General features: G+C 38.5%; 1 protein-coding gene across 18 annotated transcripts in view; it reads left to right on the forward strand.

The window, feature by feature from the left end:
* The window catches only part of cadpsb (Ca2+-dependent activator protein for secretion b), a 60,508-nt gene that overhangs the window by 2,208 nt on the left and 44,192 nt on the right, over positions 1-14,108 (forward strand). For all 18 annotated transcript variants that reach the window (XM_069536543.1, XM_069536545.1, XM_069536535.1 and 15 more), the window contains exon 2: positions 12,271-12,384. In XM_069536543.1, the coding sequence (XP_069392644.1) occupies positions 12,271-12,384 (114 nt within the window). The remainder of the gene's footprint in view (positions 1-12,270; positions 12,385-14,108) is intronic.

Raw genomic sequence — 14,108 nt, forward strand, 5'->3', positions numbered from 1 at the left:
ACAAAAAACATATTGGGCTGCATTAAGTCACAACAAATAAGTAAGATGATTAATTACACAGAAACATTAAACAACAGTGATCTTGAATATACGTTTATTACTTTCTGGCAGTTCTGTGCTTTTATAATGTCATGACATTTTACAGTAGTCGTCATTTAACTACATTTTAGCCCTGTGTGGTAATGAGGAAATAATTTATCACATAATAATAAAAGAATATAATAAAGAATATTCAACATTGCCCCAATAGATTCCTCTATTAACCTTCAGTGAATGCTCCTCAGACGTCCATAAACAATAATCTATTAAGGAAAATCCTCAAAGCATTGGCTACACAATCTAATATGTTGCCTGTTACAGTTTTTGCTATTATAGATTAGTCACAGAAATATGACGAAGCAATTTCTGTAATTAAAAGAATTAAAAGCCTTGGAAAAAAACAAAACATGTGGAGCAGCTCCATGATAATCCGTTATTAGAAGCTCTGGCACACAAACAGCAGTGATGGGCTATCACAGAGAAACAGACCAGGCTGCAGAGGATGCGAGCTCCACTGATGCTTCTTGAAATGTATTGCTGTAACCTTGTGAAAGGGTAACACAATAGGACAGAAGCAGGCCCACGCTTCCTTTTGAGGGGCGAGGAAAACATTTTCTCACTCGGGCTGAAAGAAGGCCACTGCTGTTGAACGTGTTGGTTGAGTGTATATGTGCATATTTTACTGGTGGCACATGATTATTTTTAATCTCTCTCCCTCCTTTAGAATATGTAAATTATTCAGGTTGTTGACAGATACAGACTTTGTTCCTTCATTTGATGTCAATGAGCTGGACGTGTATGTACACAGGTATAACACAAAGTATGACTCAGAATGGGAAGAACATGGTGGAAATAATTGTCTATGGATGGCAATATCAGTGTTAATATTTGAGTCTGTTGGTAGGCCTACTTGTGCCCAGACAAAATATCTCAACGACTGTCAAGTGCAATTTTGTACAGACATTCATGGTTCCCAGTTGGTGTATCCTAATGACTTGGTCCCCCTGACTGTTCCTCTAGCACCACAAGCTTCTCATTTGTGGCTCTGTGTCAAACATGGCAGCTCCTGCATGGAGTGTTATCAAAATTGGTTCTCATATCTGACTTCCATCCAGGAACCTTGAACACTGTAAAAATGCACCAGCCTCTTTAAATTAAATAAAGCTGCACCAATTTGCACACACTCATAGATATCAGTTCCCTAAGTATCACCCTGATTCTCTTTTATCAAGGTCCACGTGACATTCCCTGGAAAATCAGCGATTCTAAGAAATGCAATGTTAAGAAAGTGCAAAAAAAGTTTGACCCCTTTGTCCTGATATGCACCAAAAGGTAATGGGTTCTTTCTTGTACTGCGTCTCATCCTGACACCAGGTTTTGTGGAAATCCTGCTGACAAACACAAACCAACCCACCACAAAAAAAGAACCCCCCCCCCCCCGATCGACACCAAAATTTCAAGCGTTCCTCTCTGACCCATTCCTGTCCCTCCACCAAGTTTCATGGATGTGCTGTAGTTTTTGTAAAATGCTGCTAAATAACAGCCAAACAAACAAATGCATGTCCTTGGCAGAGGTAATTAGAAGGGCACCCAGGGAGTGCATACCTCTGCCAAAGCTAATGGCCAAGGTCACCCAAAAGAATTCCTGGGTCCGCCTGTTTATCCTGTCTGCTATAAAATTGTATAGGTTCTTCCATGGGTCATGTCCCACCCCTCCACAAAATTTCATTGAAATCGGTACATTTTTCTTTTATTTTTAGTAACTAACAGACAAACAAACAGATGAAGAATAACCTCCTTGGCAGGATAAAAATATAAAACATATCTAATATTCTCAGTTATGTCATTAAGTCGAGAAGAATAAAATATTATTGGTCAAACTGCTGAAAACAACATCTGATGAATCCAAATCTTCTTTGAGATCACAGTGTGGGTATTTTTCAGAAGTGATTACTCTCTCAGTTTGAGGATTTTTCTTCGAGAGGGACATGTGATGCCCCAAAGATAATCAGACCCAATCAACTCATCTGCCAGCGTGTTTGTTTAATAGAGTGCTTCTTGGCTCAGCTTTTTAACACCATACATTATGCCACCGACACTCCGAGGGAGAGGAGCTGTGAACTGTGCAGCCGGACGTGAATGTTACTGAAATGGATGAATTTGACATCTTTGGTCTTGAGATGTGGGCCTTAGTGCTGAGACGGACTCCGGGGGTCTATATGGACTCAGATTGATTTCACTTTATTTTGATGTAAACCAGAACAATAGAATTAAATGCGAAAACTCTTGATGACACAGTGTATTTGGAACAGATCTGTAAATAAGGATCATGATTGTGGTGGCATGGGTGTTATCTCCCCCAATTTGCCATATGTGTTGGTAAATTAGAGAAATTGTTGGTTAAACAATATTCATTAAACTTTGATTAAAAGTTAATGGTGACGTTATCAGTAGATTAATCATCATCTAATACACCAGAATAAAACATTAAATCCTATGGAAGAGCTGGGCAAGTTGTCATACAGACGAAGTCATGCATAGACATGATTATCAAATCTTTGCTGCTGATGAATGTCAATGCATTTGTTCAGTGGATGTAGATAATAGGATGATGCCTATGAGCAAGGAAATGAAGAGAGAGGGAACTGACATCACTGGAAGAGGCATCAATAAATAAGTAACATTAAAAATAATAGGAATTCACTCCAGTGTGTGCAGCGAGGGTTCTCAGAAACATGTTGTAGACTGCATGATTTAAAAAATCATAATGTGTTTTGACAATATCTTTTTGGCACCGAACTGTGTATTGTGTCCTCTTTCACGTCTATTCATCGAAAGACATTGAGGTCATTTTCCAGGACTACTGTCAATCTGACTGATGAACATGTAGATACAGACGACTGAGACTGAACAGCCGGAGCTCATTAAGTTCATGAAGAGAGGGGCAGTGGAGAGCTCAAGTATGACACTCAATCATTTACATTATTATTTAAAACCTTTCACCAACCTAAAAAAGCCATTCAGTGAAAGAAGCTTCGCCTTTTGAGTGAAAGTCGAGTTTTGATTTCAGCGTTTTAAAGTTGGTTTTGAAACTGTTTGTCTCTGTTGTCACAGATGTGTCGCGCGGTTTAGCGCCACTTACATAAAGAATAAAGGTGTTAGTCGACAGTATGGATATAGAAGTTGATTCCAAAGGGATGACAGCTGAAAAGCAGCAGGCGAAATACCCCCTCACCCACGGTCTGTGCAGCAGAGTGTAACGTATCACAGACTCACGATTGAAACGTCTCCTCTGCTTATAAACCAACAGGGAAAGCTAAGATTAATTTTATTATTTGTTCTAATGTGACTAATTTGACTAGTTCGAGACTGACAATCACAGTCAGGATAAAATTGAGTGATGATGTTTACGTGTTTAAATAATTCAGTGGTGTGACCTGATATGTGGTTCACATAAACAGCGACAGAGATGCAAATCTTACAGTGCAGAGTCTCTGTCTGTCGTCATTCAGGAGTGAATGTTTGAAGGAAGTGTTGTTTATTCCTCGTAAGGTGCAGAGATGTATCTGATCTAGTTTGGAAGAAAACCTTGTACCCAGAGTTGTTTCTCTCCAGCACAGTATGTACTTGTTAATTGCAGTCGAACCTACATCGTCTATGTAATCTTGTCTGTCGCACAAAGCGGCAACATAATTTGAGTATAGACAAATGTGAAATGTCCACAGTTCTTTATCCTGGTGGCACAACACAAAACCATCCCTGTTTTCTCTGAGGGACATATTCCTTGGGCATGAAGCAGAATTGTCTGGTTAAGGACAGTTAGTGTGTCCTCAGAATGTATGCATAGATTGAGACGGATTAATCTGCAGAGCTCTTGTCATTTTCTTTTCATTGCTGTATAGGATATAATCCCTGCCCCCAATGCTGGTATTTGGTTAAACTCTGAAAAAAAGGGTGAAAATGGACATAACGCATCTGCAGCTCTGGTTGGCAAAGTGGAAAGTACAAATACGTCATCACTTTTATCGTGATGATTCGGATTAACCTTTACAAAAAAATCAGACGGATACAAATTAAAACTGGATGTAGAGAATTTAAATGTGGTTTCAGAGGGGGACAGTTTGGACATTTTATTGAAAACAAACAAAGCTTGCAAAAAATCATCTTCAAACTGCTTTGTTTTGTCTGATGCACTGTATGAATCAAAAATATTGAATGTACCTCTATACAGGGTTAGTAAAACCAAGCATTAACATTTTTGGAAAAGTCAGTATGGTAAAGTGTGTGGTTGCTGAAACTGGTGGACGGCGGGAGCAACCTCACATTGACCAGCGACTGCTCGTACCTGTGCTGACAAATGAATCAAGCAAACTTCTGTAAGTATCTTCTCACAATGTGAGGCAGCACATCGTCTGTGTCTTGTGAGAAGGTGGGCGGTTGGTGTTGGTGAACGTCAAGGACACATGAATGTGTTTGTGCCGCTGCATTGAACCATATGAGAGGTTGCTTCAAAGGGAAAATCACTCCAGTCTGAATGGGAAAAGAGATTAGCAGCACTGGCTTTCCATATTAAAGAAAGAGACAGAGGTAAGAGCTGTAGCCGGATCATTACCGCTCGCCTCTGTTCAACCTCTTTCCCTCTTTGGCTGATGACTCTCACTGAGTGATAAAGAACACAAACAGCAGCCTGGTGCAGCCATGAGGAGCTTTGCCTCACAGACACTCAAAGTTTCCTTCTTTATTATGACTGTTACCTGTTTCTGAGCCACTCCCCTCCTGTGAAACACAGAAAACAAATCTGTTTAATTGATTTAATTTCTTTAATCACAGTCACAGATGAAAAATCACAGAAGCATTATCCACATTGTCAATATAAATGATCTTACTAGGGCATCATGAAGCAGGAGGATCAGAGATAAAGAAATACATAAATTCACTTTTATTCTAACTATTTCCTGTTTAGCTTTCACATTTAATAGACTTCTTCTATTATTACTTTCACAAAAACATGTTTTTCTTAAGACACGTTTGGGCCTTTATTAATGGGACAGATTTTAAGTATGGAAGGGGGGAAGCAGGTGACAACTCTCATCTTGAAGGAACAGTGTAAGTTAGTGGGGATCTACTGGCAGAAATGAAGTATAGAATTCATAATTATGTTAAATTTCATGTAAAATCATCTGAAACTAAAAATGGTTGTGTTTACACAGGGAGTCTCTTGCATGGAGTCTGCCATATTTCTACTATAACCTACCATAGACAAACCAAACAGCAGCTCTAGAGGTGCCAGGGGCCTTTTGTGTTTCTACTTTACCTGAAGGCCATTGGAGGTTCATCTACTTGCTTGGTAAGGGAGTTTTGAGGGGAGGAGTATTTCATTAGACCTGCAACCCCACAACTAGACGCCACAAAATACTACACACTGGTACTTCAAAACGTCTCTCCTCTCCTTCTCCTCTTTTATTTTCAAGTCTTACTAAACAATGTCATAAAACCAAGTCTGATGAATGTAATATGTTTGATCGACAGTCACTACATCTTTATCCAAGATACAAACCTTACTGAGTGTCCACCAAGACGAACAGACCAGCACACAGGAAAAGATAGAGTGAGTGAAAAATATTGACTGGAGAGGCAAAGAAGTGATTTGGGATGGAAGGTTAGCAGGACGGGATTTATGTCTTAAGAGTCTTGATGAGGGTAATGCACCAGTAAAGGACAGATACAAACCCACAGTCCGCTTCTATCCTCCACAGTTGCAGCAGTGCGGTATGGGGTACTTTTTATTCTGAGCCTGAGCTGACTAACACTATTTTCTAATACATTTTGAGACATTTTTCTTTTTCATACATACTTTCAAGCTTTGCCTTTTTTAAGTTGTTATTTTAAATGTTGGAGCTTCAACATTCACACAGCAACATTTAACTCAGAACACTCAGTGATCTGTTGGGCTTTCATGTGAATGGACTGTGCTGTAATGATTTTTGCCACACCCAGCTCTGAGGAAGTACAGGGCATTAAAGTTTCCTTTTAAATTTAAGAGAAATGCTATTTAATGGCTACACATAAAAGCTGTGACCAACAATTATTTTCATGATTAAAAAAGCTGTTGAGCTTTTCTTTTCAATGGCTTAATCATTAAATATGACTCAAGCTAAAACGCCTTGTCTGTCCAAGAGTTCAACAACAATTCTCATCAAGTCTTACATCAAATAAAGAGAAGCTTAGAAATCTCATATTTAAAGAGCTGCAAACAGTGACATTTGGAAAGTTTTGTTAATTTAAACAATGCATGAATGATTTATTTGGTTATCTTTATTTTAAGTACTTAGCATGAACCTAAAGAATTTGCAATGCACGTCGCTGGATGGGATTTCCAACAAAAACACAATGATCAAGTATAAAATACTAATAAATCGGCACAAAACAAACACAATGACACGAGAAAAAGACCACAAAGGTAACACATGCACACTACGTCAAATATTTATTAAAATGTAGGAATCTTAATCAGAAACAGATTAAGGAATCTCAATTTGTCAGTGTCAAACATGCAAAGCATTGTAATGGACAGGATTGATTTTATTATTTTGGACCAAATTAATGCAAATTGTCTCATTGATTTCATCCTCTCAGTGTCGGTACCGTTTACGTAACGTAGGCATTTCTCCCCAGTAACTGAATGAGCATAGCTAGGAACCAGTTGAGCTGTGTGGCAGCTGCCAGTGAGTTGGTGGTGTGATAATGGATGACTGTAACAAGAAGGGGCTTAGCTGGTTGTGAACACTGTGTTCTCCTGTATGTATCAGCAGTGCCACAGCTCCTGAATATGACAACAGTGTGGAGACTGGTTATACAGAGTGAGAGCTCCCGGTTTGTGAGTCAGGCTAAATCTGCACACCTGGCTGTTTACTACCCCGGTCGAGTGGTGTTTACTGACACAATGCCGTGTGTGTGTGTGTGTGTGTGTGTGTGTGTGTCTTCGGGACAAAGCTGTGTGAGCGTGTATGGTTGGGGGATAATAGCTTGTGCATCTGTCTTTGTATAATTGTATTTTTATGACCACAGTCACCGCATGATGCTGGCGTTTGGTGTTTGATGACCCTTGTTGCCGGTGGATTTTGTGCAGCTGTCGTGCAGCGCTCTCTGCCGCGCTCGTGTTTGCTGTTTGTTCAGATGTGGGCCGGTGGTGTCATCTGCAACATGATAAAGTGTGCTTTGTCTAGAGGGGGGGGGGGGGTCCAACCATTCTGTGTTTGCTGAAAACCAACATCAGCATTGGAAACAACTCTTTCCTGAGCAAACAGATTTAAACACAATAAAAGCGTTCAGTTTATCTCTTTCACTGCATGAAAGTTTACCCTCCGCATAAATCTTAACAGGACATTACACTCGTCCTCCCTTTTATATAGAACTGCACGTTTTGGCAGCATTGAGATGTTGCCTCAGTGCTTTTTTTGATGAAGTGCATTTACCACTGCCCACCACTGAAAACTGCACATTTAATTTGGGGCCATTTAATTTTGGAAAACACCTTAATTCAACTTGCCTTTTTGACGTTATGTAACTTCCAGGGAAAGCTTAACAGTGAGTCAGCAGAGCAGCGGCCTCACTGCGCTGAATTGCATAGTAGCCTCAGTATATACTGCATTCAATTAACTAATTACTGCATTCATCTTAGCTCTGCAGCCAACACGTTGAATACTCACAAGCCCTGCTGATGAAACATTTCCGAGATATAAGAGTGAAAATAAGATGAAGAGAATCATTATATATATTTATGTTTATTTTATTTGACCTTGTACTGGTTTATTTTTCCTTACTATTCACACACCCACACACACACACAAATGTCTTCAACTTGAGATGTTATTCAAATGTACATTATGGGCTTTTTGTCCCCATAATGTGACTGTATAAACAGATAAAGGTCTCCACAAAATGACCACAATTTATTTGTGGACTCTGTATTATTAAAATAAAAAGCTTTAACCCTGAATATTCTTTACAATACCTCAAATGTAACCATCCCCCATTGCATTATAGGTAGTGACACAAGTAATTTCCTCACATTTGATGGAGCATATGTCACGTTGTAGATGACAGACTGGATTATCATTTTTGTACTGAATACAAGGACGTCTTTCTGTACTCCAGACAAAAAATAGTGGCAAATTAGGCAATATGAAGAAATCTTCCATGGGTTCACTGAAGAATCACTAAAGGCAGCTCACGTTTTACAAGATATGTGCCTGAGGGGGCTTAATACCATGGACCCGGGTTAAAGGCTCAGTGGGTTTTAAGATGCAGCACAGATACTTTGAAATTATATTTGAAGCTGAAGGACTTTTACTACATGTCTGTTTATCTACAATATGTTATGTTTATCAAAGGGTATTACATAGAAAATTACAATTTTATGTGATTATTGGAAAAATAAGGGACCTTGAATCTACCTCTGTGTATGGAACGTGCTTTGTATTAAAATTGCCTTGCCTGGCCCAAACAACAAAAATGCTTCTAATTTATTACAAGGCCAGTTTTTAGATGAAAGATTCTTGATCATAAATATTTCACAGTGACTCCAGTATTGTTTCAGCCACATGGTCGAACTATAAACTCTAATCCATAATCATTTTGAGCTGTAATGAAGTTACTGTACATCAAGCCAATGCAGTGAGCACATCTCTTCTATTGATATGTGAAGGGTGATTAATGTCACTGCCTACTTCATTGCAAGCCAATGAATCACAGTGTAACAGTGCAATCTTGATAAGAGCCACAGAGAGATAATCAATAGCAGCAAAGCAGGAAAGTACATCTTGGGAGTTTGGTAATACTGATGAAAATGGAGGCATTTCCTGTCATCCATCAACTTGGTTACCAATCAGCACAGTTCTCTAATCAGCAAAGAAATAAAAATGCATGCAGCGTTGAAGTCTTAAATACTTAATGTGGTTGTGGTTTGGTTAAGAAGTGGACATGTTTCACCTGGTTAACTGCTTCAGCGTCAGCTCACACACTCAATGATTAATCAATAGGTTTAAAAGAAAAAAAAAGTAGAGTAAAATGACCACTGTCTCCCAGATCACAAAAGGATGCCGTCTTGTTTTATTCAACAAACACGTGAAGCTATAGGTTAACATTATAAATGGTACTGTTTGAAAATGTATATTAAAAATGAATAGTTCATTAAAATAATTTTCTGTCAATTAATTCATTAAGCTTTAGTCTGGTTTACACAGCATACATCAGTTCATTGATTCCACTTAATTAATTTAACAGCTGCCATGAGCTTAATGAGAAACTACTTTTAAAGTTATTTTTTAAGCCAAAATACCAAACACGACTGAATTCAGCTCTTCAGTTCTTCTGCTATGGTAAACCAGAAATATTTGTTTTTGTTTTTCTGATGCATTCAATCAATTTAAAGACTAAATCTGTCAGTAAAATGAAAACAAAGTCAAGCTTATCAAGGTCCATTAATCCAGGTTTATGATGTCAGAGCTCTATAGTGAGAGCTCTATGTGTTTCACCTTAATGTAAAAACAAATAATGATGAGTAAATGACTCAACATATAAATGAATACATTAATAAATCTGCTCTATTGCATATTTACTGAACAAAAACAATGAAAATAACATAACCTTACCTGTGAACAAGTAAAACTAGTAAATAAAGGAAGTAAATAAACGTAGGCACACACACACACGCTTGCACATGATTAATCTGTAAAAGCAAACAATACGCTGTAGACGCACTCATAAAACAACACAACACACCACACACAGTTTGATGAACATCACATGAAGACATTCATTCATTTTTAAATCTTTGAATAAAGATCTGAACCTGTCATGAGGGGGTTAATGAAACGAATCTTGTAATGTAATATTTTACAAGGACGTGTCAGGACTCAATACAAAGATTCACTGAAAATGATTGCATTGTTTAACCTTTGGTGTCATGCATCACATTTCTATAATGGCTTGTTGTATTTAGTTGTTTTCAGGAAACTCTACAGTAGCACAGGCTTCATATTCTACCTTTATACATTAAATATTGTTCAAAGGTTCTGGTTCTTCTGTCCTACTTTTCGAAATTATTTGTTCATGAAATGAATTCACACTTTGTTGTTTTTTTATTATGATGTTTTTGCAACACAAGAGTACTTAGAATTATTGTTACTTCAGAATTTAATAATGTATTCTCCAGGGAAAAATGAAGCACGGTCTCATTAATTAACACAAGTCTCTTACAAATGTATCACAGCGAACCATTGCATCATGTGCATTGCGACAGAAGATAATGCAAAGCAAGTTTATTGGGTAAAATAAAACTCAACATTTCAAACTTAATGAAGATACGATTTATTGCAGGACTACAATAAATCATATCTTGATTTTTCCTCGCTCTATCAGAAATTGAGAGGCAAATGGACAGGAACGAGTAGGTTGACTTCAGCCTCCGAGTGTTTCAGTAGACTAGACTGATTTGCTGTTGTGAATATTAACATTTCTTGCCTCAGGGTGGTCCTAGAACACCATGGTCGATTAAAACATAGCAGAGACGTTTCTCGCTTTCCATTTAATCTTACATCTTGCTGTTGCCAAGGTGAATAGATTAAAAGCCTTGAAGGAGAAGCACAAGTATTGATGTCGATGTTCTGATATGTGTTGTATATGGATCTTTCATGTTTGGACACTGAGTGGTTTATCATGCAGAAATCTGCTGTACAAGAAGAATCATCAATCGGCTGAAAAAGCAGTGAAATCACTTGTGATGCTTTAAATTTGTATCCGTCTTGCTTTTATTGACAACAATGGGGAGCTCATCTGATTGTCAACCTCCAAAGAGTCTATCGGTATCTAATATGTGTGTTTTGTATACACCTTCACAAAGCTTTCAAAAGACCGAAGTCAGGCACTTTTGCTTTGGAACTGCCATTTTATGTTAGATGAACCTCATTTTCTGAACATTACTGGTAAAGGGTTGGGGTAATATGATGGACACGCAGATGGTGTTGAGATTGCCTCACAGGCACATGATATGTGGTACTTTTCCATCACACTCCTACACTAAAGGCTGTCACTTGCAAAGCAAGGCTGGATGCTCGCAGACACACGCAGGTCCTTCAGCATGATGGATATCCACAACAGCCTGAACTGTACAATTTAAAGGTAGTTGTCAAAGGGAGATCATCTATTGACTGTTGGGTAACTGGCACAAGAACCATAAATGTAAGGAGCTATAGGCCAGAGTAAGGATTGAAACAAAGGGAGAAAAAATATCCGACATGTGCAACACTATATATCTATATATAGATATATAGTTGTTGAGATACTTGAACCCAAGCCATTTATTATGTCCAGATCATTTTTCTCTGTACACTCAAGTTCAGTTGCAGCATTCTGAAAAAAACACCTCTCCTGTGATATTCATGAACAGGATATCAAAGCACAGCTGAGGCCTGGAAAATGTCCTTTTGGGTGATATTACGGTGGCATCGCTTCTGTTTGCAGATGATGTTGTTCTTTTGGCTCCATTGGACCGTGACCTACAAAGTCCACCGAGCCATTTGTAGTTGAGAAGGTTGTGGTCAGGATGGTGGATTGCTCAGATCATATTAGGTTAGGGAGGGGTGTCCTCTGAACAGAAGAATCCAGCTACCTTGGGGTTTTATGATGGTAAACAGGATAGTAAGATTGACCAGCCGTTTGGGGCACTGGTTGCCATCATGCAGGCTTTGTATCGACAGTACAGACAGAGCTGAGCTACAAAGCAGAGCTCTCAGTCAATCTTAGCACTGCTCTCACCTGCAGTCAGAATCTCTGACTCAAACAGATGCAGTCAGCAGAGATGTTTGACCTGTTTCCACATGAAAGCATGAAGAGCTTGGAGATTAAGGGAGGACCTTGTTATTGAGATGCCGCTCCTTCACATGGAGAACAGCCAGTTTGTGTGATTTGGATCACTTGGTGAGGATGACCTGTGGCCTACCTTCAGAGGTGTTGTGAGCAGAGATAGACATTGGGAACCCTGGAGGGATTACATCCCCCAGCTGGTCTCAGAGTACTTAGTGTTTCCCCTGAGGAGCAGGTCGAAGTTTCTGTGGGAAACTGATTTTTGGGCTGCTCTGATAATTTACGGATGGATGTTATATTTCTATATTTAAACTAACATGTGTATCTTTTGACACTCTCCTGTCCTGTTTGCTCTTGCTCCCGCAGATAACCAAGCAGCAGCTTCAGCAGACCAAGGATCGTTTCCAGGCCTTCCTCAACGGCGATACACAAATTGTGGCTGATGAAGCATTCATTAACGCCGTGCAGAGCTATTATGAGGTACCAACTCGTCCTAACAATAACAGCACAATCACAGTCAACCATTTTGTTGTCTGGGGACGTGACGCTTTCAAATTAGTCACCAATGCCTCGTGCTTTTGCGTCATTCATACGTGTGCATGCCTGTCTTTTCCTCTACAAAAATGCTGCTAGATATTCATCAGCAATTCACACCTATAGAAAATGTATGAAATATGTTATAAACAGCATTATTATGCATCATATCCTCTGCATAACATTTTAAAAACAGGAAATGGACAGCTTTCAGTCTGAAAAGAACTAGAGTCTCTTGCTATTCCATGACTATTCAGACGACAGAGTGGTAAAATGGTGGCTGAAGCTTTTCACTGCACAAATTATGAGTCAGACCGTGTGGCTGACACAGCCATCTTTTCCAACCTCACTATTCAATCTGCAGATGAAAAAGTCATTATTACGATGCATACAGGACAAAAGGCACGACAGATAGTGGGGTACGTTAAAGGCCAAATCCCTGATGGAAAAACAAGCGAAGCCATTATGAAAAACTGAAGTCTGAGATTGGAACCATCAGGAAACACATAGAGACTGCAGTGCAAGTTAATTACAGCATGACCTCTGTGTAGTTTATAATATTTATGTTAATCTGAAATATACTAGCATTTAAATATGGGAGTGTAATGAGAATATGATAAGAACCAAAAGTATGGGTTTTAAATATTAACCTGACGAAGGCTTTAACATATCCAAACTTATATGATGCTCACATGGTGCAAAAGAGGCTCATCGACCATAATGATTCACCAAATTCTACATAAACCCTGTCTTATAAAGTGGATAGCAGCGTGAAGATGCATATATATGAAACATGGAATATGACGTAACCACTATTCACATTCTAGCTAGCCAGTTTCCTGTTTTTACTATAACGTTATAAATGCCAGTGGAAATGTGTCACTGTTAAAAGCTCTCCCTTTGAGATGAGCTGTATAATTTAATTTTTTTAATTAAATTTCTTTTTTAATGTCATCTAAGACTTGTGACTGTGGCTGTTGAAACAATTATGTTTTGAAGTACTTTCCATTAAATGCACAGCTATAATGATATTTATTATTGCACTTGTGTGACAGAGGCTGTGTAAAACATCCTGGAAAATGTGGTGAAGCTATCATTACTGTCAACACTAGAAATCAATGTGGCCCACTTCTTGCTTGAAGAAGTGTCTTTGCTCGACTTTAATACCACACTGACGATTGTGGAATAACAAATACAACCTTTTCTTTTGCCACATTATCACTTTGACAAACTGCAATTAAGTAATAGGAATGTTTACTTTTTCTTCTCTTAAGTAAATTAGCCCCTAGTCCACAGTGTGGAGATCTCAATTTCATTTATTTCAAAATATAATTAATATCATTTTTTTATTTAAATATACTAATTTTCTCATCCACTTAAAGTGGCCTCTTTATTGAAACAGTGACAGCCACAATAATTGGTGACATTATGTATGAACCAAAACTTTCCTGAACGTCTGACACCAAATGACTAACTTGAGATGATTTTGTTTTCCACTGAGACATACACCGAATGACAAGGATAATGTACCATTGAACCGTAATGTTTCAGTACAGTAGATGTTTAATTTTAGCCATAATGGATGCTGAGAACAAAATGTGACTGTCAGAGTGGCAAAACCGTCAGCTCTGATGGTTACTTCACTTGATGCTGTGACAATATGGCCTCGT

This window comes from Paralichthys olivaceus, chromosome 2 (genome assembly GCF_024713975.1).
Source record: "Paralichthys olivaceus isolate ysfri-2021 chromosome 2, ASM2471397v2, whole genome shotgun sequence".
Lineage (NCBI taxonomy): Eukaryota > Metazoa > Chordata > Actinopteri > Pleuronectiformes > Paralichthyidae > Paralichthys > Paralichthys olivaceus.